The following is a 22,456-nucleotide window of genomic DNA, read 5'->3' as shown; positions in this document are numbered from 1 at the left end:
TGTCTTTGTGTTTCTGGTGAAATGAAGGGCTACTGACAGCTAAAGTGTATTTTCTCCCAACCTAGCTGACATTAAACAACCTCAAGATACTTTAAGTTAATCATTAGAGTGGTATGCTAGAAAGAACACTCTGTCCCAACAGCTGACCTTCACTCTTGGGGTAACTCTTGGGGAATAAATATTTAAGGGCTGGAAGTTTTCTAAGAAGCCTGGGAAAACTAAAGTGGAAAAGTGACAATCACATAACTACGCTGCAGGGCACATACTGTGATAAATACTAAGTAACCTCTGGCTACATGGTTGAGAAAAATACACTAGGACCTTTTTGAAGTACTAAACCACTGGCCAGATTGCACTGTTGTATGCAAGTGTGCTTTTAAATAAATATATATGTTTTTTAGGGAAAGGCTGAAAATGATAGGGCTCATAGCTCCTTGTGTATAGTGATGCTGTTTATTGCGTCCTTACCAAACATTAACATTTTGAGCTTTACAGATAACACAAACAACTGTGATGTGACCATTATGCTTTTAATGGAGATATAAAATTTATCAATGCAAAAGAATGGTTTATGTATCATTAGCATACTGATTAACTTAAATTACATTTTAATAATGTTAAAATACAGTGTGTTAGACCTCAAAAGAGAAACTACAAAGTTCCCTGCAACTTAAGATGTTGGGAAGGCTCTTTAAATTGTTTTTACCCACCAACTTCATAATACTTAGTGGTATCTGGGGGGACATAAAAAAATATGAGGCTCTTTTCAGCTGTGATCCAGAGCTGTATGGTAATGTCACTATGAGACTGTAAAATTTTCCTACAAGTACTTCCAATAGGCAGTTCAAAGGCTTAAAGTTATCCTGGAGAATTGTAAAACATAAATCCTGCTACTCTCCTACAGAGAAACTTTCTAAAATGTAAGCATAACTCAAGGACGTCAGTTCTATGAAGATTCAATAAACACTCCAAGGCACAAGTGTTGAGCACAGCCTGTTGATCAAGATGTCACTGCATTGTACTTTTGGAGGTTCAGGATGCTGTGCTTGAAGTGACAGGACATTGACTTTATCCCTAGTTAAGAGCACCAGGTGTCAAGCTCAGCTTCCATTTACACAGGGTGACAGGTGGTCAGTACTGCATTCCTAACACATCTTGCCTTTCTGTTTTTGTTGGCCTGGGGCTCTTTAAAGCAAGGTTTGTAGAACTTCAGGGGCTCTGACTGCCCTAAAAGTGGTCTTGAAGCAATAAAGAGCTTAGTAGATACTTGGAAAGGAATAAAGGCAGCAATTGCAGTAGCTTAATTTCTTTTGAATGAAAAATGTTAGAAATGACATGTAGCCTAAATATCTGATTAATACAAAAAATTGCAATGTAACTAATAGGCATTTAGTAGAGGGAAATATACTGTATTGGCAAGGTTAATTCTGTGAAATATTCTATATAATATATCAACTGAACAGAAAAATTTCAAACCACTAGAAGTTCATAGCAAGAGAAACAGCTAAAAGGCAATCAAAAGTCAGGAAAGTTGACTAGTTTTAGAACACATTGAACACACTTGATATAGAAATATTTCACTTTTAAAACTAGTGTTTGCCGTTGAAGCTGCTCAAGGCCAATGTTCCGAAATGCTGTTTCTAGTAAGGGAGTCAGTTTGGTAGTGCTTCCATAAGAAGGAACTGCAATACCTTAGCATTAAGCCTCTTTCACACACTAGCTCATAATTCGATGATTTCTGTTTACTAGTCCAAAACTAAGCAGGAGAGGAATGAAGCTGACTAGTCAGGCCTGGAATAAACAACGGCTTGGCAGGTCATAGTCGCTCAGCTCGAGGATGTGGTGATCTGCAGGAAAGCTGCTCAGTTCTAGTAGTCCACTGCTTCACATCTGTAAAAAGAGAGGGAAATAAAAGCCCACAGAAATCTCCATTCACTGAAGACAGCAAAATTCTTTCCACTTTGAAATGGACTCAGTTCTTAAAATAACACAATATGAGTCTGGATAGATGGCTCAGCAGTTAAGAGCACTGAGACTGCTCTTCCAGGGGACATAGGTTCAATTCCCAGCACCCACGTGGCAGCTCATAACTAACTCCAGTTTTAGGGAATCTGGCATCCTCACACAGACATACATGGAGGCAAAGCATGAATGCATATAAAAATAAATCTTTAAAAAAAAATCACAATCCATGAGGGGACAAGAAAATTACAGGCAATTAACAGATTAAAAAAGTTACTTAAGTATGATCAAGTAAGTTCAAGTGTATAAGATTTTAATAGTTTTCATATACTACTCTGTATGTGTGTGTGTGTTTGGTGCACACGGGGCATTTGTGCTATGGATGTGATATAGGAGGTCAAAGGGCAATTCTGTGGAGTCAGTTCTAGCTAGTTTTACATATGTTCCAGGGACTGAACTCAGGTTGTCAGGCACTTTTATTTTGCTAGCCCACAGTACCATAAAACTTTAAAGTACTTCTATTCATGTACAAATTAACAGGAAAATGGTTGGGGAAAGCCTAAGTTGGTAAGAAAGGGGAAACATGAGCAGCTATGATCACAGTGTGGTGCAGGTACCCACCTGTAGAGGAGTTCTATACAGCCATTTGTCTTTATCAACTTTAAGCTGCATACAGGCAAAAAGATCACACACTGCAGGGAGGCCACGGAAGTTATGTTCTTCTTGTAGGGGTGAATTCAGAAATACTTCCTGCAAGAAGATAACAAAGATGATTACTAGGAGGTCAAGAACAGAGGTACCAACTGTTGCTATAAAACAGGCTGAACTTTCTTCTTTACTGCAGCATGGAGGCTAAGGACCTGGGAAATTCACAAAAACAGTGGATTATAAAATCATCCATCCTGTTTATGACTTGGGAAAATTACTACCTTGGCCAAATTTAGCATAAATTAAAGCAGATTCAAATGGGGTAAATTCTGATGTCTGCTTACCTGGGCCTTCTTTCGAAGTAGCCACTTATCTTCCCCAGAGGAGAACTGGCTGAGGTTTCCCACTTTCTTTCCTGGTAAGACCCAGTCAGCAGTATTAAAAGGACGCCAGGAAGTGGTCATAGGGCCTTTAAGCATTTCTTTACCAGCTCTCTCCTCAGTACTGGGCACTTCCTTAGGGTTTCTTCCTTTGCATGTGGGCCGAATAAGCCACTCTGACAGGCAACTTTTCCTTATGACTTGGAATGGATCAGCAATTCTAGCAGGAGCCATTGCCTTGGGTGCCTTAGCTTGTTCTATTAGCTCATTTCTGGAAGTGCAGAGCCACAGATTCAGGAACTCTTTGCGTTTCTCAGACTCAGATTTGGGGTCCACAGGCATTCCATTCTTATCTTTTCCTTCGTTCTTCAGAAGCCATTTATACACAGCTTCCTTCTCACAGCTGTCATCACACACACACTCTGCAAAGCTTGTGCATGGTTCGTTGGCTTTGCATACTTCCTCTACTCTACATGGGTCCTGATGGTTCTGGACAAGCCAACCCTCGGTGTTTATGCTGGGGACCGTAAGTGGTTTTTTGGCCTCCAAGTGGTCATTCAGGCATTTCAAATTACCCAGGTTCTCAATCTCCACACCTCTGGGCTGGTTACCCTGACAGTTGGTACAGGAGTCAGGCTTGACAAGCCAATCATTCACATTGTAGGGCTCTTTGAACACCTGGAATAAGAGGTTAAACTTCTCACTGGTTTCACAGCTGCCATTCTCAGGCTTCTCCAGTTCACAGGGTTCTTGGGGAGTCACCAACCAATCCGACAGGTCCAATTCTTCTTGATCAAGGAGCTCTATATCTTGGACCTTTTCAGCTTCAGTAGAGAAAGAGCTGGTGCTGCAATGGCTGTTAGACTTTGAGGAACTTGGTTTTCCAGGAATGTCTTGATGACTGTTGAGGAGCCAGTTCTCTAAGCCCTTTAGATTGCCCCAGGCATTGTTGAAGAAACTACAGGCTCTGGCAGAAGTCTATACAGAAGTAACCAAAAATTAATGTTGAATTTGCCAGAAAAAAATTAGTAAAATACATATTTACATGAAAACTCCATATTCTATAATCTTTTTAGAAAAGGAAACTAGTTTTATATAATGCCAGTATGCTAGGTCAGACACATTCAAAGTCTAACAAGCATAAAACGATTCAACTGCTGTGAAAGCAAAGCTGATGCTGTGAAAATGAGAGAAACTAACTTGTAAACGACGACGACTGGAGAGGCCGGGCGGCTGGGACAGTCTCAATGAGAATGACCTCACAGGCTCATAGATTTGAATGTTTGGTTTCCAGGTAATGGGCTATTTAGGAAGAAGGGGTGTGGGATTGTTGGATGAGGTGTATTCACTGGGTGTGAACTTTGAGGTTTCAAAAGTCCAGGCCAGGTCCAGTGTCTGTCTGTCTGTTTCTTTACTTCTAATTTATAGATAAGATGTAAGCTCTCACCCTGCTCCAGCACCCTGCCTGCCTGCCACCATACTCCTAGCATGATGGGTCATGGACTCATCCTTTCAAACTGTAAGCAAGCACCCTCTTAAATGTTTTCTTCTATAAGTTGCCTTGGACCTGGTGTTTCTTCACAGCACATAGAAGAAGTAACTAAGACAGTGACGAATACTCCACTGATAACTTCCTAGAAAGCCATATTAGCACAATGTAACAAAAGTCCAAAGGGTACTATGCAGAATTTAGGAAACCAATTTATAGGAATTTACTCCTAAGGAACTAATTAGCTCTAAAGTATAGGGGACAGACTCTTAAGTTCCAGCCAACCAATGTACTCTATGTGATCAATCAAATGCATTCTGTATTTACCAAAATACTAGTTACAGAATGATTTTTATTTACATATATGTACAGAAAATGCTGTAAACAAAAAATGTTTTGATGGGCTGGAGAGATGGCTCGGTGGTTAAGAGCACTGACTGCCCTTCCAGAGGACCCAGGTTCGGTCCCCAGCACCCACATAGCAGCTCACAACTGTCTGCAACTCCAGTTCCAGGGCACTCAACACCTTCACCCAGACATACATGCAAAACATCAATACAGATAAAATAAAAAATAAATAAAAAATTTAAAATGTCTTAATGTCACTTCACTAGGAATTATGGATGTGTATTTTGAAAGGTATTTTTCTTTTCTAAACTTTCTACCTATAGTGATTCAGTCTTGTAATTAAAAACATGACCTAGAAAATGCTAAAAAAAAACAAAGACATAAACTACTGTTAACCCAATCTACCTCAGAAACAATAAAGGTAGTCACACACCTGACTGTTCTCCAAGGTCTGTTTTGGGGTAAGCCAGTCCTGTGGGTTGGTACTAGGTACATAAGGAGCCTGATGACCAATAACAGCAGGTTTGCTCACAAGAAGCCATTCACTGAGAGAAGCAGCTGTGCTGCTGGACGCTGACTTCTACAAGCCATGAAAAAAAAGCAAAAGAAAAACTTTGCTGCTTAATAAAGAAGCATCAAACACAGGAGAAAATTTACCAGAAACAGGAGACCCAAGCACTCCTTACACTGGGTTACTTGACGTCACATGCCTTCCCTGAATCAATTTAAGTTTTTGTTTTCGCTTTTTTTCTTACTGGCCTAGTGAGATAGATCAGTGGGTAAGGGCACCTGTCACAAAGCACAATTGACCGAATTTAATCCCCTGATCTACATGGTCCTCTGACCTCCACATAGGCACCATGGCCTGTATATCCTGCCCCATACCCATACATACACAAACATAATTTTTAAAACTTACTGTGTGAGAGGGCACACATATTATGGCATGTGTATGGAGGTCAAATGACACTCTGTAGAGCTGAACTTCTCCTTCCAACTTTATGCAGGTTCAACAGATTGAACTCAGGTAACCTGCAGGGTAAGCCTTTATCCCCTGAGCCATCTTGCCAGTCCCAATCTTCACAATTACAAAATAAGACCAGGAATGGTGGTGCACACCTACAATCTCAGCACTCTGGGAGGCCACGGCAGGAAGGCTCTAAGGTGAAGCTAGCTTGAGCTATATAACTATTCTAAGTCTGACTTACTATATGGTTAGAGCTTGTCTCAAAACAACACAGCTGACTGCTAGAGTTCTTCTAACTCTCATGTCTTCAATCTTTTATTCACTTGCTTTTATTTACAAATTCATCTATCTGAATTACAGACTACCAAGGAAGAACCCATATCAGTAACAATGTTAATGATTTCCATTGAGCTGATTATTTTTCTCATTAAATCTATAAAACAACTAAACATGACATCTGGTGCTTCAAGAGAAGCATTCAAGTGGATGCCTTTTACAAATAACAGCATATAAAAATGGTTATCAAGACACAAAAGAATTCATAAATAACCCAGTTACTAAAAACAAAACTGCAGTTTACCTGCTCTGGCACCTGGATATAGCCTCTTTTCTCTAGGAAAGGCCCAGTATTTGAAGAGCTGGCATGAGCCATCAGGTGCTCAGGAATTTGCTATCAAGAAGAAGAGAATCACATTATTTATGCTTTTCTACCAAATAATAGTAGTATAATCCCTAAATTTCAAAATCATTGAGCAAAGCATTCTATTTTCATTGAGGTACTATTCACTGTAACTCCAATGGGCTAATGATCAGTTTGAGTTATCTATGTCATCATAAGAAATCTATACTTGACAGTAGTCTGATTTAAACAAGACCCAAATGATACTAAACCATTCAAACCATAACACTTATTTTTAAAAGTATCAGAATATTTTTAAAGACAGAGGATGAGCCTTAAGTATTCTCAGTGAATCAGTAACAACCTCCACCTGCCAACCTACAGTTCTCATCATCCAGAAGGCTACTGAGTTCAAGTACCCTAGGAAATAGCTGAAATTAACACCACTTACAATTGTCTTAAGGGATCCAAATGTGGTGATGGTCTGGCGCAGAGCAGATGTGTCTGCTTCAAAGAGCAGGACAGTTGAATCTTCAGGCTTAAGAGTCAAACTACCCAGTCTACGGAAGTGATAAAATTTAGATATTTTCTGAGAAATACCAGTATTAGCAAGTGTAACATTGTATACAAAAAAACTAGGATGATTTCACACAAGAACAGAAAGTCAAGTTAAATCCAACTTGCAAATCTGACTTGTTTTTATGCCTACGAGAGTAGAACAAAGTCAAAACAAGTGAAAGGTCCTTTACCTCTCCAGGCACAGAGAGACTTGATTGGCGAGATCTTTGTTCTGGGTGTACTCCAGCTGATGAATAAGACAACTGAACTGGCCCATTAGCTACAAGAAACATGAAACCATCTATTTACAATTAAAAGTATCCAAGCTAATAAGTAACAGATTAAACTTTTATCTGAAATATTAATCATACAAAGCAGATAAAGCATTGTCTGGAATCCAGAACATATGCCTAATGCAGTTTAGCCACGTAGTCCCCTTACCCAGTAAAGCTGCTGAGCCTGTTGCTGTAGTGTCTCCTCTTTAAGCTGATAGATGAGATCTACCTGCTCATTGAGCCACACCTCACGGCTCCGGAGGCACTCTAGATGGCGACTTATGCAACTGTGGATCTGAGCTTTGACCTAGGAAATGCATGGGAGCAGAAACTAGTGTTATAAGCCAAGGAATGACAATTCCCATAAAATACTAATGCTCTTAAACTTTTCAACACACATTCAAAAATTTGCCTACAATTACAGCAATCCCATGAAGTCCTATGAATCCTAGTTAAAGAATCCAAGGCTAAAAGGTATACCTAACTTCTAAAATCCATCTTCATTCCTCCTCCTCAGAGGATCAGGCTTATTTTGCATATCAGCAAACAAAAGAAAAAGGTACAGCAGGGATACTAATCCCCCTCAGTTTTCCTGACAATTTTAAGCTTTCTAAGCGATGCACACTTTTAATCCCAGCACTCAGAAGGCAGAGGCAGGTGAACCTCTGAGAGTTCCAAGCCAGCCTGGTCTACAGAGCTAGTTGCAGTTCAGTCAAGGCTACAAAGAAACCCTGTCTCAAACCACCCTCTCCACCGAAAGAAAAGAAGAGGAGAGGGGAGGAGAAGGAAGTGGGGAGAAGGGAGAGGAGCAAGGAAAGGAAAGAACAGATACTCTCTATCTAGCTGGTGTGTGTTCTTTTTCCTGTCTGTGTGGAACAAGCAGTCCATTTATAGTAAGCAAGTTTAATACAGGCATGAACCATCTCATCAAAAGCAAGGAGACCATTAGGGTGGATAGTTTAGGTAAATTATAAACTAATGTTCCTCTATTCCCTATGGTGGGATGCCTCACTCAGCCTTGATCTGGGGGGGAATCATGGTCCTGCTTCAACTTAATAAGTCATGCTTTGTTGACTTCCATGGGAGACCTTCCCCTTTCTGAGATATGGATGGGGTAGGGCATGGGGGGGGGGGGAGGGATGGGAATAGAGCAGGGTGGGGAAACTGGTATGTAAAATAAATTTTAAAATTTAATAAAAAAATGAATAAACTAATGTTCCTAAGAGTATACAATGATTCACATTTTGTCCATACACAAACATTTTGAGGGAAAAATTCAGGATAGCTATAAATCATTCATGGGCATTCACATAAGTATATCAGCATATCATAAAAGTTCCCCTTTGGAAAAAGTTGTTTTTTGTGTCATATATTACTTGAAGTGTTCACCAGAAGAATGCTATTGGAACTAACATATTTCACTCTGACTTGCAGAATGAGAGTCATTTAGAGACTATACAACTTAAATCATGCTACCAACAAGTTAAATGGGGATATAACAAAGTGCCATTTTATATCAAAAAGGCACAGCCATATCAGGCACCACATAGCACACGCTTTTAATCCCAGCACTTGAGAGGCAGCAAATCTCTGTGAGTTCCTGGCCAGTCTGATCTACACAGTGAGTTCCAAGACAGCCAAGTTTACATAAATAGACCCTGTCTCAAAAAAAAAAAAAAAAAAAAGCAGAATACTGCTTACTGCTCACTCTCTCTGTTCCTCTGCGTGACTACAAGACTGGGTACAAGAGTCACACAAAGGAGCAATCAAAACGCATGTTGAATAGCAAATCCCCAAGCAGATTCTCAGATTCTTTCAGCAGCTGACTTATTTCCCTGTGGGATCAAAAGCCCCAACATGCCAGAGAGAGACTTAATTAGGATTCAGAAACTACAGGATACAGAAGCAAACTTTCTGGATGGCACAGAGAAGTTAAGTCCTTAGATGCTGAGTGCTCTAAACCAGCCTTGTGCTGCATCCAGAGCAAGGAAGAGGAAGCACACAGCATACCTCTCGTAAGTTATCTTTAATTTGCTGTTCAGCCCGGAGTACTCCACCAATAGCGAGCTCCAGCTCCCTCCGTGCATCGCTGCACCTCAGAAGGGTTTCTCTATTACTGTGGCAGCCACTCTGTTCCAGGGAAGTATTCATTCTGCTCACTGTTCCTTTAAAAAAAGAAGGAAATACAAATAGCACCATAATTACAACCCCCAAACCACATTTTGATTGTGGCTCAAATGGTTACTCCAACCAGCTCTCACTACTAACAACTTTGGTGATTTCCACACATACTCAATACATACATATTGCCTCCCTTCCCTACCTAACCTGTTTCTGCTAGAAAACTCTAGCATATGCCTTTAATCCCGGCATTCAGGAGACAGAGGCAGGCATGATCTCTGTGAGTTTGAGGCCAGCCTGGTCTAGAGAGTTCCAGGATAGCCAGAGCTACAAAGAGAAACCCTATCTCAAGAAAGGAGGAGGGGAGAGAAGTGAAGAAAAAAAATTCTGATTTCTTTGGAGGACACTTTACATGTGAACATAATATCTGAGAAAATACAGCAATAGTGCTGAATTAAAGGCCACATGCTGCTGAAAGTGTTAAACCACTCTGGTACTAAGGCTGTAATCCAGCACTGGGTGGGTGAGGGACTCATACATACATGACCCCGTCTCAAAAGACAAGAAAACAAAAAACACCCATCATTAATAGGATTCTAGACTACAGATGTGGCTCAAAGTAAAAATCACTCTCCTACCATGTGTGATTCCCTGGGTTTTATACCCGCAACTACAAAAATATAATAAATGACAAAAAATGGACTTGAGATATAAGAGAGGATATAAAGCTAATTGTTCTTCAGGTTCAAATTCTGTCATGGATGTTTGTTCTAGTGATAAAGTGCATAAAAATATGATAGTGAATCCAACGTGATCCACAACCGCGTCAGAAGTGTTATTCAAACTATTCACTAAAGATAACAGGGACTTTGGGTCTGGTTAACTTTAGTATGTAATTCTGTAGATTTCCAAGTTCTTTTTATAATAAAGTTTATAAAGATATAGGAACTGGAGAGATTGTCCAGTAGTTAAGAGTGCTTGGTCCTCGTTCAATTCCCAGCACCCACCTCAGGTAGCTTACAACCACCTGTAACTATAGCTCCAGGAGACCTAACACCTTCCGGCCTCTTTGGATACCCACATAAACAGGAAAGCCAGAAATCTTTTTAAAAATTGTATTACAGGGAGTTGGAGAGAGTTTGATGGTTAAGAGCACTGCTGTTCTTCCAGAGGCCCTGGGTTCAATTCCCAGCAACCACATGGCGGCTCACAACTAACTGTCTAACTCCAGTTCCAGAAGACCTAACACCCTCACACAGATATACCTGGAGGCAAAACATCAATAGCCAGAAAGTTTTCCTGAGTATAAATCTGACACAATAATTCCATGCAACTTAGATATAAAAGATTTTTTAAAAAGAATTTAGTGTAGGTTGGCACCAAGGGTTCTCTGAGATTAGGAGAGACGCACAAGCGGGAAAATGATATAATGAGATGAACAACGACGAAGCAGACTTGACACAGCTCAAAGCTGGTGTTTAACTTGGATAGATTTAGAATTAAGATACGGTTTATAAACACTTAGAAAGAGCAAGCACAGGAGTGGGCTGTAGCTCCGATGGCAGACTGCGTGCCTAGCACCAAGACCTTGATTTGATTGACGCTACATAAAGCATAAAGTGTTGCACCTGAAACCCAAGAACTCCTAAAGTAGAGGCCAAAAGATTAGAAATTCAAGGCCACCTGATTATCTATCCTCAGCTACACAGTAAGAAAAGGCAGTGAATAGTCAGGAGTCCAAAAGGGGTCAACCAAGCTTCTGTGTAGGTTTTTTTTATTTGAATATCTGTTCTCCAATTATTGGGACTGAAAACAGAAGGCAGATATTAGAAACAATCTAGACCTGTGAGAGAAACATATCCCAAACTATTTCTATGTAGCTTTATACCTAATAAAACAAATAGTTTTGTTTACACTTTCATGGTGACAATTAGAAGAGAATTTAAAAAAAAAAAAGATGGCGATCTTGTTGAAAGCAAATTCTGAGTTGGTACTCTACTGGAAACACGCAGAATTTAATGTGGATATTATTTGGATGAATTTGTCACAAGACTACTTTGCCCCGTGATTATTAGGCTAAAAATTATTTCTGAGTAACATGCTATGGAGACATTAAGAAAACGGAAGGAGGCCTCAAAAGCATGGACGGAAAAACAGAACACAAAAAACATCTCCAAACAGGAAGGCTGTTTGACCTAGATAAGTAACTCTCTGGGAGGCCATGATTACTACTCTCCACTACTTGGAGACCTGTCTAGTAGGATCAGACTTCTTCAGAATCGCCCCAGGGAGAGGAATGGTTTAGCAGACTGCCCAACAGTCCGAAGGCAATGACTCTGGCTTAGCAGCAGCATCCTGCTCAGAGGGATCACAATGGCCGGCTGCCCATTCGAGGCAAAGGGACATTCTGGACTTGTCTTGACAGCATCCCCAAGACTAGGTTTCACATTAGGCTGAAAGCCGGTTAGGGCCAGTACTCAGAAATAAACTGGGGGACTGGAGAGATGGCTCTGCAGTTAAACACTCTGGCTGCTCTTCCAGAGGACCGGGTTCAATTTCCAGCATCCACATGGTGGCTCGCAAACGTTTGTAACTACAGCCTCAGGGGCCCTCAGACACTAAATGCAGACACATAACATAATTTTTTAAAAAAGAAAGAAGAAACTTGTAAGAAGATGAAGCCCATTAGGCTTTCTTACCCCGCTTCAGCAAAGGATTCAGATCGAGGAACTTCTGAGTTCCTACCGAAAACTCAAAGTTCAGTAAATTTCCAACTTCCCACTTGCTGACTGTACCTCAGTCTGTTTACCCACAATGACCTACAGAAGGAAGGACTTCCTCAATTGCATTTGTCAGAAGCCCCTGTGGAATTTCCTAACCCTGGAAACAGCAGCTGCATTAATTCGTGTTTCCATCTCATATTATAACTGGGCTTCACGAGTACTGGAAAGCCCTGCCGAGGCCACATCACCATCGGGTGTTCCACATGCATGACCTGTGGCTATTTTCCCAACGGTCTTCACTTGTGTGGAATGCTCCAATGCTTGGCACTATGAAAATTTTAATTAAAATATTGCTTTATAGTGTGAAAACCCCACAATTCTAGAACAAGCCAGAAACACTCAAATACAACCATAGCAGGCTGTACTACTTGATCCATAATGGGAATCTTTTCAATCTAATCACAGGCATGTTCAAGTGCCCAGGAGTGGACACAGACAAAACACACAGTGGCTCATAATTGAGATCTCAGCGCTCAGGGACTAAGGCAAGACTGCAGCGAGTTCAAAGCCACCATTTATTACACAGTGAATTCCAAGACATCCTGGGCTACAACAAAACAAAAGGTTCCTAGTTGATTGTTTTCTTGTCACCAATGACATGTTTTACCACAGTTATATTTTTTCCAACTTAAAATGGGTACTGTCTTTCAAACACAGTCGTCCTGTTAAAACTCACAATCGTAAGATCTCAGCCTCCAAACACTTGGATTACAGGCATGTGCCACAGCTGCTGGCTGCCTCCTCCTGGTGTAAAGAATGAGGCCATTACAGCCTGGCAGTGATAGTGCACATTTTTAATCCCAGTACTTGGGAGGCCGAGGCAGGTGGATCGCTGTGAATTTGAGGCCAGCCTGATCTACAGAGCAAGTTCTAAGACAGTTGGGGCTACACAGAGAAACCCTATCTAGAAAAACAAAAAAATAAAATAAAATAAAATAAAATAAATAAATAGAAAGAAAAGGCCATTACAAACAACTACTCATGGAAGACTGAACCAGGCTGAAGTGGGGGGGCGGGGGGGGGGGGTAATCTGTGTATGAAGACTGACTTTTTTTTTTGTTTGTTTTGGTTTTTCGAGACAGGGTTTTTCTGTACCTTTGGAGCCTGTCCTGGAACTAGCTCTTGTAGACCAGGCTGGCCTCGAACTCACAAAGATCCGCCTGCCTCTGCCTCCCAAGTGCTCCGACTAAAGGCGCTGTACAACCACCGCCTGGTGAGGACTGACCTTTGTGGTTCTGAGACAGGGTCTGGCAGGCCTGGCACTCTGTACATAAACCAGGCTGATCTCTAACTCACAGAATGCCACCTGCCTCTGTTTCTCAAGTGCTATGATTAAAAGCACTCAGTCACTTTTTACCACTGCAGTTAATACTGTTAGCAGGTTTAGCTGAGTGATGGAAACCTTAAAAACCTCCACCTCTTGAGTGCAGATAGCAGTACAGACGTCCAGCAGCAGCAGCAAGTTAAGTGGAGACTATGCAATCTATGCAAACTTAGGTAGCACTTGTTTAATAGCTCCCCATTTCATCTTTCACTATACAAAAGCAAAATCTCAACAGTCTAACCATAAATATAAATACAGTTTAGATATACATAATTTTGACATATAAGATATATATACACATATATATGTATATGTATGTGTGTATATATATCTTCATCTTAATTTTGCAAACTACTGCCCCGGCACTTTCAAACAAGAATTGAATTACATTAGTTTTCCCCACAGTTGTGTGTCTATGTGTGTGTTGTTTTGTTTTAACTTCCTTGTTTCTAAGATCCCTGCACTAAGTTTTAGAGTACTGGAAAATGTGAAGGAAACACATTCAATCCTTAACCACCAGTGTCCCTCACTAAAATAAAATCCTCAAGTTTGTGGGGGTGGAGTATCTATATGCAACACACATATCTAGTTATTAAGTCCAAACATCTTTGAATCAGTATTGAGCAACCAACCACAAACTAAAGTTAATTCGGTATCATATGCTTTGACCCTAAGATTTCCAAAAGCTGTAATTCTCATGATCCACACTAACCACAATCTGAAAGATGGAAAGGTTTACTGTGGTCACAGCTCAATGGGAAGTGTTTATCAGGCTTGGGGTCCTGCGTTCAACTCTCAATATCAATAACACAGTTAAATAAAACCTTCGCTAGCTTAGTACAGTACCCACATTTCATGAAGCCAAAGGCCTACAGAGTATAAATGACATACCCATCCATACACACAAGCATATGTACGTACATACATACGTGTGTGTATACACACATCTGTAGAATGAGTCTGGTATCCTTTCTTTAAGATTTATTTTTATTTTATGTGTATGAGTTTTGTTTGCATAAAGAAAGTGTACTACATGTGTGCTGGTACCTTGGAGGACAAAAGGCGTCTGATCCCTGGAACTGTAGTGACATATTGAGCAATGGAGGTGCTGAGAACCAAGCTGGTTGCCAGCAAGACAAACAAGTGCTTGTACATGTCGAATCATTTCTCCTAAATGATCCTTTTAAAGAGTCACAAGCACAGGGAGGGATTTGGATTCAGAACTAGTGTTCTCCAGGTCTGGTCCTGTGTTAGCTAGTCTACTTTTGAGTCTTTACCCATGAATTATGTTTACCAAAATTAGAGTTTAAAATTAATGTTTTTAAGAGTTTACTATTAATTTTCACAGAGTCTCAATAAATTCTAAGCCGAGTTTCAGAAGCATCTACCTGGGATGACAACTACAAAAATACACAGCACTGTCATGGCAGGCTCAGAGTGATCAAAATACTACCAAATCCTAGCAGGAGGAAATGAAGAAAAAAGCTTTCAGTTCCAGTATCTGTATGTAATTATAACTAGTCCAAGGTTTAAAATACGTTTGTTTTGTTTTGTTTTTCAAGAGTGGGTTTCTCTGTAGCTTTGGAGCCTGTTCTGAAACTCGCTCTGTGGACCAGGCTGATCTCGAGCTCAGGCCTGTCTCTGCCTCCCGAGTGCTGAGATTAAAGGCGTGCACCACCACTGCCCAGCTTGATCATCTTTTTATTAAACATGGGACTCACTAAGTAGGCCAAGCCTGCCTCTGCTTCCAGAGTGCTAGGATTAAAGGCGGGTGCCCCACGCCTGGTTAGAGGAGATTATCTCTAACACTCTCCTCCAGCTCTGTCTCAGCTTGCTCCTGCCTCCAAGAAAGCCCTCCACTTTTTACTGATTTTCCTGGCAGTTGAGTCAATAAAGCAGACTGAAATACTGTCAACTGCGTTATCTTTGAAGAGGCAACCTACATGAGACCATTTGTAAATTTGCAGTGAAAGACTACCAGTTTAGTAACGGTGAGTGGAATTTTGCAATTTCACTTTGAGCCATTTCTTGGCCTGTTTTTTCTTCTCTGTCAGTGAAAAGGTATTTTTGAGTCACATTATCTCAAAGATTATCCACTTCCAATTCTTTACCTTCGGCAGTGCTCTAATTGACCAGCTTCCACCGCAGCTGCTAGGCCCCCAGCATTACTCTAAGCAGTAACCGAAAAGTGGCCGCAAAATTCTGTCACTTAATAGCAAAACTAAATAAGGTTTTTCTGGTTCAAAAAAATTTAAACGGTAAAATTAAGCTAGCGCAGTAGTGACTCAAACAGCTTTCTAGGCTTCCCGTTGCCCTTTCTAGGAGTGGCTGTGAAACCGCTCTCTCAGGGTTCCCCGCCGCACGCATGCGCGCTCTTAGCCCAAGAAGCAGACTTACCTCGCAGCAAGGCCCGCGACACCAACTGCTACGTGACCGCGGTCGGCCACTTTTTACCCTGTGGGCGATCAGGTGTCCGGCCAGGTGGTGCCCCGCCCTGCACACGTCACGTCGCCCCTCCCGCCCGCCACTCCACCCACTGCAGCGGCCTCCGGGGCCGAAAGCCGCTAGCTCCTCCCGCAGCCTCTCCAGCTGCAAATCAATAACCAGCCGAAAAAAGGTGGGCCGGCAGCGGAGAGCAACAGCGGTCCACCAGCCGGCTGGGGTTCACCCCAGAGCTATTTTGATTTGGTTTGGTGGTTAGCTTTGTTTTGGGTTTTGTTGTTGTTGCTTATTTATTTTTAATTTTTTAGAGTTTAGAAAAGCTCTTGCTGCCAGATTGTGGTGGCGCATGCCTTTAATCCCAGCACTCAGGAGATCGGCAGGCGGATCTCTGTAAATTTGAGGCCAGCCTGGTGTACAAGAGCTAGTTCCAGGACAGGCTCCAAAGCTACAGAGAAACCCCATCTCGAAAAACCAAAAGAAAAAAAAAAGAAAAAGAAAAGCTCTTGCTAACCGGGTGGTACAAGCCTTTAATCCCAGCAGAGGCAGGCTCTATGAGTTTAAGGCCAGCCTGGTCTACACAAAAACCCAGTCTCGAAATAAAACAAACACCAGAAAAGCTTTTGCTATGTAACTAACTAAGACCAGCCTGAGGTTCCAGAGTGCTGGGATTGGCAGGATACAAAAGGGGGGAAATGAACCAGGATGTATGTGAAAGGGAAAATGTGTCTCACTCTGGGATCTACTTCATATCTTCTGCTCTCTGAGTAAAATTTCAACATAACTGGTAAAACCAAGCTCGTTTTCCTAAAGACGTTTCACAAAAAAGATATCAAAAACAACCAATTGCAACAAGTGTGGTGCTCAAATCTGTAATCTCGCGGACCAGGGGGAAATAGGATTGAGAGTTAAAGGGAGTGTCAACCACAGCAGAACTGAAGGTCTATCCAGGACACCAAAGGAACACCACCCTCCACCCCCCTCACCCCCCCCCCACACACACACACTCAGGCCAGAATGTCCTGACCTTGAGTTGAACTGTCTAAACTCCCCTCAGGCCCTAGCCCCAAACAATACACCTCAGAAAATCAGCAGTTTCCTGTACAAACAGTAAGAACCTCTCAAATCTCTTAATAAACTCATTGACTTTGCTTCAGGCAACTAGAGCAGACATTCTTTCCTGGGGTGTGGACAGGATCAAGCCACCCGGCCGCAGGAGCTGACTCAGCAGGACACTGGAGGCAGTGAAGAGTACAGGTAAGGACCTATTTTCTCTTTTCTATGCATATGAAGTGACTTTAGTGAACACCACGAGTAAAACAAGCATCCCTAGCCACCAAGCCTCAGACACTGGCAGCAGTCCACCAGCACGGTTTCTGAGATCCCAATTCAAACCTTCCTTAGAAAGAAAGAAAACAACTAATTCCAAATATCCTTTTTGATAAGATATTTGGTGAAGATAAAAAAAACTAGATGAATGAAAAATGTATGGTTCTCTTTATGGCGATCACTGATCCTTAGTATATTAAAGAAAAACTGATGTTAATCAGGTAATCCCAGCACTCGGGAGGCTACAGCAGGAGATTCATCCTTGCCATCCTGGGCTACACTATGAATTCAGACTACATATATAAACCAAGACTGCTCAAAACCGAGGGTGGGGGAGGAGCACACCTAATCAGTGGGTGGGACTGCTGGGATTCTTGACGTTGACATTTTAATAAACTAAAAATTCCCTCTTTCCATTCATTCCCTCTACCCTGTCCAGCTTGGTTCTCCAGTTCTCCAGCAATGCTAAGCCCTTCAAGCTGTCCGCAGCGCAAGTCGCAAGCACTACAGAGCCTTTCCTAAAGAAATCCATCATTCTTGGATACTGCCTGCCTACAGAACTGCCCTGCTGCCTTCTTGTGCCTACTCACATCTACACAGGTTTCCAGTAGGAACTCTAACACAAAGGCGACCCTTTAACAACAGCTCCTCATGTTGGTGACCCCAACCATAAAATTATTTTCATTGCTACTTCATAGCTGCAATTTTCCTACTGTTATGAATCCTAATGTAAATATCTGTGTTTTCCGGTGGTCCTAGGCGATCCCTGTGAAAGGGCCATTCAGCACCCGCAAAGGGGTGGGGACTATAGGTGAGAACTGCTGCTTTAACACACGATGTTCTTGTTAGCTCTGCTTTCTTAGCCTGAGGTTCACTCAGCCTTGGACATCCGGACACTGTACACACACCTGGTATCATCCACACCTTGGCATTAAGAACATGCTGTATGTTGGACAGAGTTGGTCTAATGAGAAAGGTGCCAATTGTACCAATGTTTGTCTTTAACTTACCAGTGGTTTTAATACATCTTTTACTAAGGGATAAATAATGTACTAATGATCAAATTCAGAGCAGCCACGATAACATATATTTCAGTTATAAACATAATCAACTTGATGTTGCTCCATTAAGGAGTGTGGTATAAATTTAGGAAAGTAATTCAGAAGAGGAAAGTGTTTCTAACACAACTGTTCTTTTTTCCCAGTTCTGAGAAACGCCCAGCCTTGTGAATGCTAGGCAACACTTAAGCTACACCCTTGGTTTCTGACAGAGCTTCACAAAGTTCAAGCTGGCCTTGAATTCGGTATTCTAACCTCTCGCCTGGGTTCCCAAAACACTGGCAATAACACCCAGATGAATTTAGTTCCTTGTTTTGAAACAAAACAGAACTGGTGAGGGTGTCAGCACAGAAATCAAAATTCCAGGGTAAGTACTGAGAAAGACTTTTTTTTGTTTGTTTGTTTTTTGTTTTGTTTTTTTTTTTTGTTTTTCGAGACAGGGTTTCTCTGTGGTTTTGGAGCCTGTCCTGGAACTAGCTCTTGTAGACCAGGCTGGTCTCAAACTCACAGAGATCCGCCTGCCTCTGCCTCCCGAGTGCTGGGATTAAAGGCGTGCGCCACCACCGCCCGGCTCTGAGAAAGACTTTTTAAAATGGCCAGATCCAAAAAGCTTCATTCCGTAGACTCAGAACAACAGGTTTGAGAGGTAAAATGTGCACTATATTTACAAACTCAACATCTTTCCCCTCCGACTTTGCAGTACTACAGAAACTCAAGGTAGACTTTCAGTCTAGGGCTGTACCCTATGTTCAGCTTGAACTTCTTCCCCAAGAGAGCCAAGGATAGGAAAATGGGCTACTCATCTGCACCACTATGAATACCACTTTAGTTCCAACACTCAGGAGGCAGAGGCAGGCGGATCTGAGTTCAAGGCCAGCCTGGTCTACAGTGAGTTCCAGTACAGTCAGAGTTGTTATACAGAGAAACCCATTCTTGAAAAAAACAAAAAAGAAATATCTTATCTCTGTTCTTATATCTTAACTATCGTGTGTTTTTCCTACAGAAGCAAACAAGAGATCATTTTTCCCTTCCTAAAGCCTGAGAGACTAGCAAGAAAGCCAAAATAAAACTCAAACCTTATCTGAGGGATTACTTTGGAAGCTGTAATTGTCCATGTATGGAAAGACTGTTACTTACTGACAAAACAAACCTCATTAACCAATTTTGTTAGCTACTCACCCAACACTGAGCCAAACTGCTAGTTCTGTAGGGCAATCGAGGTCATGCCAAATGAACTATGAGCTCAAAAGTCCCAAGCAGAATCCTAGTCCTCCAGAAAAACACCTGGATTCTACTGCACAATCAAGCCAAGCAAAGCCAGGAATGCCTGCCTACCTGGTGTAAGAGTGGTCATGAGCACAGTGAGTCAGCCATGCTAGAGGTAAGATAAGCCAAATGAACTATGAGCTCAAAAGTCCCAAGCAGAATCCTAGTCCTCCAGAAAAACACCTGGATTCTACTGCACAATCAAGCCAAGCAAAGCCAGGAATGCCTGCCTACCTGGTGTAAGAGTGGTCATGAGCACAGTGAGTCAGCCATGCTAGAGGGAAGATAAGTCAACAGAGTGCCTACACCATAATTATTTAGCTCACTTGCCTGCGAGCCCATCTAATTCAGGGAGAATGTACGACAAGCTAGGATCTGGGGTATATTGACTGTAAGCTGTAAGCTAACAATGACAGCTAAAATGTTAGTTTTAACAATTACAGAAGACTCGCTGAGGAGAACAATACGGTGGCTCCTCTGTCAGACAAGCATACAAAGTACTACTGGTGACACTCTCCAGAACCAAAGTGCTCAGCTTGGCAGTTATCATAGACTTGACAGCTATACACTATAGATACAAGCTCGCAGCTCCAAAAGTCTGAGTCTGACTGCTTCTAGCCTTTTGACTAAGATCCGGAGTAAGTCTAGAACACTCAGCTGTATTTTGAAGGGGCCATTTAAGGCTTATGTAGTCATTCAAGTATTTGAGGTCTTGAACTGACAGGCAGTTCCAGAGGCTACAATGGTGAGACTGCCATCTAGTGGAGACTTTGTGCCACTAGTTCATTGACAACACTAAATTTCTGAAATAAAAAGGCACAGTTAAAAGTTAAAAAGCAGGCTCAGTGACTGACTATCTCTAAGCGCCTACCAGTGTGTTAACACTGTATGGACAAAGCACCAGAAATCACTAGCCAAGAGACTCTCAGATGGAGAAGGGATATGTGCCACAATACTCAGAGGAACCCTGAGGTTTCTAGTAGTCTATGCTGATTTAATAAACTGGAGAGGAATTAAGTCCCGCGCACTTATAAAATTAGACACAAACTCTCCTTTAAGAAGCAATTCTCACTGGGTGGTGGTGGTGCATGCCTTTAATCCCAGCATTTGGGAGGCAAAGGGAGGCGAACGAACGTTTGTGAGTTCAAGGTCAGCCTGGTCTACAGAGCTATTTCCAGGACAGCTAGGACTGTGACAAAGAGAAACCCCATCTTGGGGGAAAATAATTCTCCCTTCTGTAGTTCAATGATTTCCACTTTTGAAAACCTTCCCTCAAAGGAATGATGTAACTGGAGAGATGGTAACTCATGATAAAACCTTAGTCACTAACCCCTACCCCTAAAACTTTAAATGTCTAGGTTCTTTTCCTAGAGACTCAAAGAACTAATGAAGAGGCAAAAGGGAGAGCAGATGCGAGGGCTGTTCAGAGTGCCGGAGGCTACACATCCCGCGTTAGCAAACCTCCTTTCCTGACAGCCGAGCAGCTGGGTGTGGTGGCATGCACCTGGTAATCCCAGCAGATTCCTGCAGCCCAACCAGTCTCAAACAAGCAAAACAGGACTGGAGAGATGGCTCTGGGGCCAGAGTCCAGTTCTCAGGACACACATCAGGTGGCTTCCAAAGGCTTGTACCTCAGGTGTTAAGCGGATGTGGCACCCTCTTATTAAACAAACAAAAAAATCCAAAGAGCAAATCATGTAGCTTGCTGAGCAGTACAAATGAAATAAATTCCAGGGTGAATTTCTTTCCAAGATTCGGGTGTACTTTAAAGTTCAGAAATGTCGCAGTGGGATCCTAACAGAGAACCAACTGACTTACCTGTCCCAAACACACTCAGGGAAATAACTCAAGCGCCCTACAACAATATTCCAAATTCCCAAGCGAGTGATAGAAAGTCAAGTCCTTCCAAAAGGAAGTCGCGATGGTGAGCAGGTCCTACTGACCAGCACTAATAAGAAACCTGTGTGTGCTGAGGGTCAGGTAACTCCAGCCCTCTGCCTTGTCATTATCGGTCCATCCTCCCAAGTTCCAGCCTGTAGCTTTTAAGACAGCATTGTTTCCACCACAAGACTTAGTTACATCAGAGCTGGGAGCATGTCCATTTCTTACACTGCTATGTCCTCGACAGTCTGAGCACACAGCATTTTATAAATGAGTGACTGAGCAATGAATCAACAACCCCGCACGCTCTCTCTTCTGATCAGCCCAAGGGAGAAATCAAGCTACTTTGTGGGGGCTGCTGGGAGAATTAACTGGGATGTTAAGTAATACTATGTTCACGACACAAACGGCCTCCAACATCCCACCTTGCCAAAACCCAAGGAATAGGAGCAAATATGTTCTGGTTGAATAATGGAAAACGGGTCCACCTGGGATCGGAGACCCAGACAAGACATAGAAACAGGGTTGTCACCACTGAAAAAGCAGGAACAGTCGGGAGAGGGTAGGAAAGAGATGGAAGAGAAGCTTCTCCAAGGCTGCGGACTGCAAATCGGGGCCCAGGGACGGAGCATGTCGACATGGGGGTCGGGGGGAGAAGAGGGACACAGACACAGGCCCAGCCCTGGGCAAGAAGGAAGAATGGTGAATCCGGATAGCGGGGGAGGGAGAGGAGTCCAGGCCTGCGGTGGCGCGGGGAAGGGAGAGGCGACTGGGCCCGGTAGGATGATGGCCCGGGACCCCGCGTGAGCCGGGGAGAAAACGCAGGACTGGCCACAGGCCGGGGCAAGGAGGGCAGCAATAGGAAGCGCGCCCGCCGGCCGCGCTCGTCCTTACCAGCTGGCAGGGCTTCTTCCGGTGACCCGAGCGCACCTTGGACCGACCCAGACAGCCAGCCACGAAAGAATCCGGCCCCGGTACCCAGAGTTCTCGCGATATGTGGCCTCCCTAC

General features: G+C 42.5%; 1 protein-coding gene across 1 annotated transcript; it reads right to left on the bottom strand.

The window, feature by feature from the left end:
• Positions 1 to 509: 509 nt before the first annotated feature.
• Ncoa4 (nuclear receptor coactivator 4) lies at positions 510 to 22,456 on the bottom strand. Its single transcript, XM_041662502.1, has 10 exons — positions 22,342 to 22,456; positions 9,257 to 9,411; positions 7,413 to 7,553; positions 7,163 to 7,251; positions 6,865 to 6,973; positions 6,375 to 6,464; positions 5,261 to 5,407; positions 2,955 to 3,968; positions 2,584 to 2,712; positions 510 to 1,890 (listed from the first exon to the last, which is right to left on the bottom strand). Exons 2-10 carry the CDS (start codon positions 9,395 to 9,397, stop codon positions 1,885 to 1,887), a joined length of 1,866 nt encoding a protein of 621 aa, XP_041518436.1. The 5' UTR covers positions 9,398 to 9,411; positions 22,342 to 22,456; the 3' UTR covers positions 510 to 1,884.

The sequence above is a fragment of the Microtus oregoni genome, unplaced genomic scaffold (assembly GCF_018167655.1).
Source record: "Microtus oregoni isolate MIOR12 unplaced genomic scaffold, Mior012 000013F_ref0000133, whole genome shotgun sequence".
NCBI classification, from domain to species: Eukaryota; Metazoa; Chordata; class Mammalia; order Rodentia; family Cricetidae; genus Microtus; species Microtus oregoni.
This window is presented reverse-complemented; position numbering and strand designations above follow the sequence as displayed.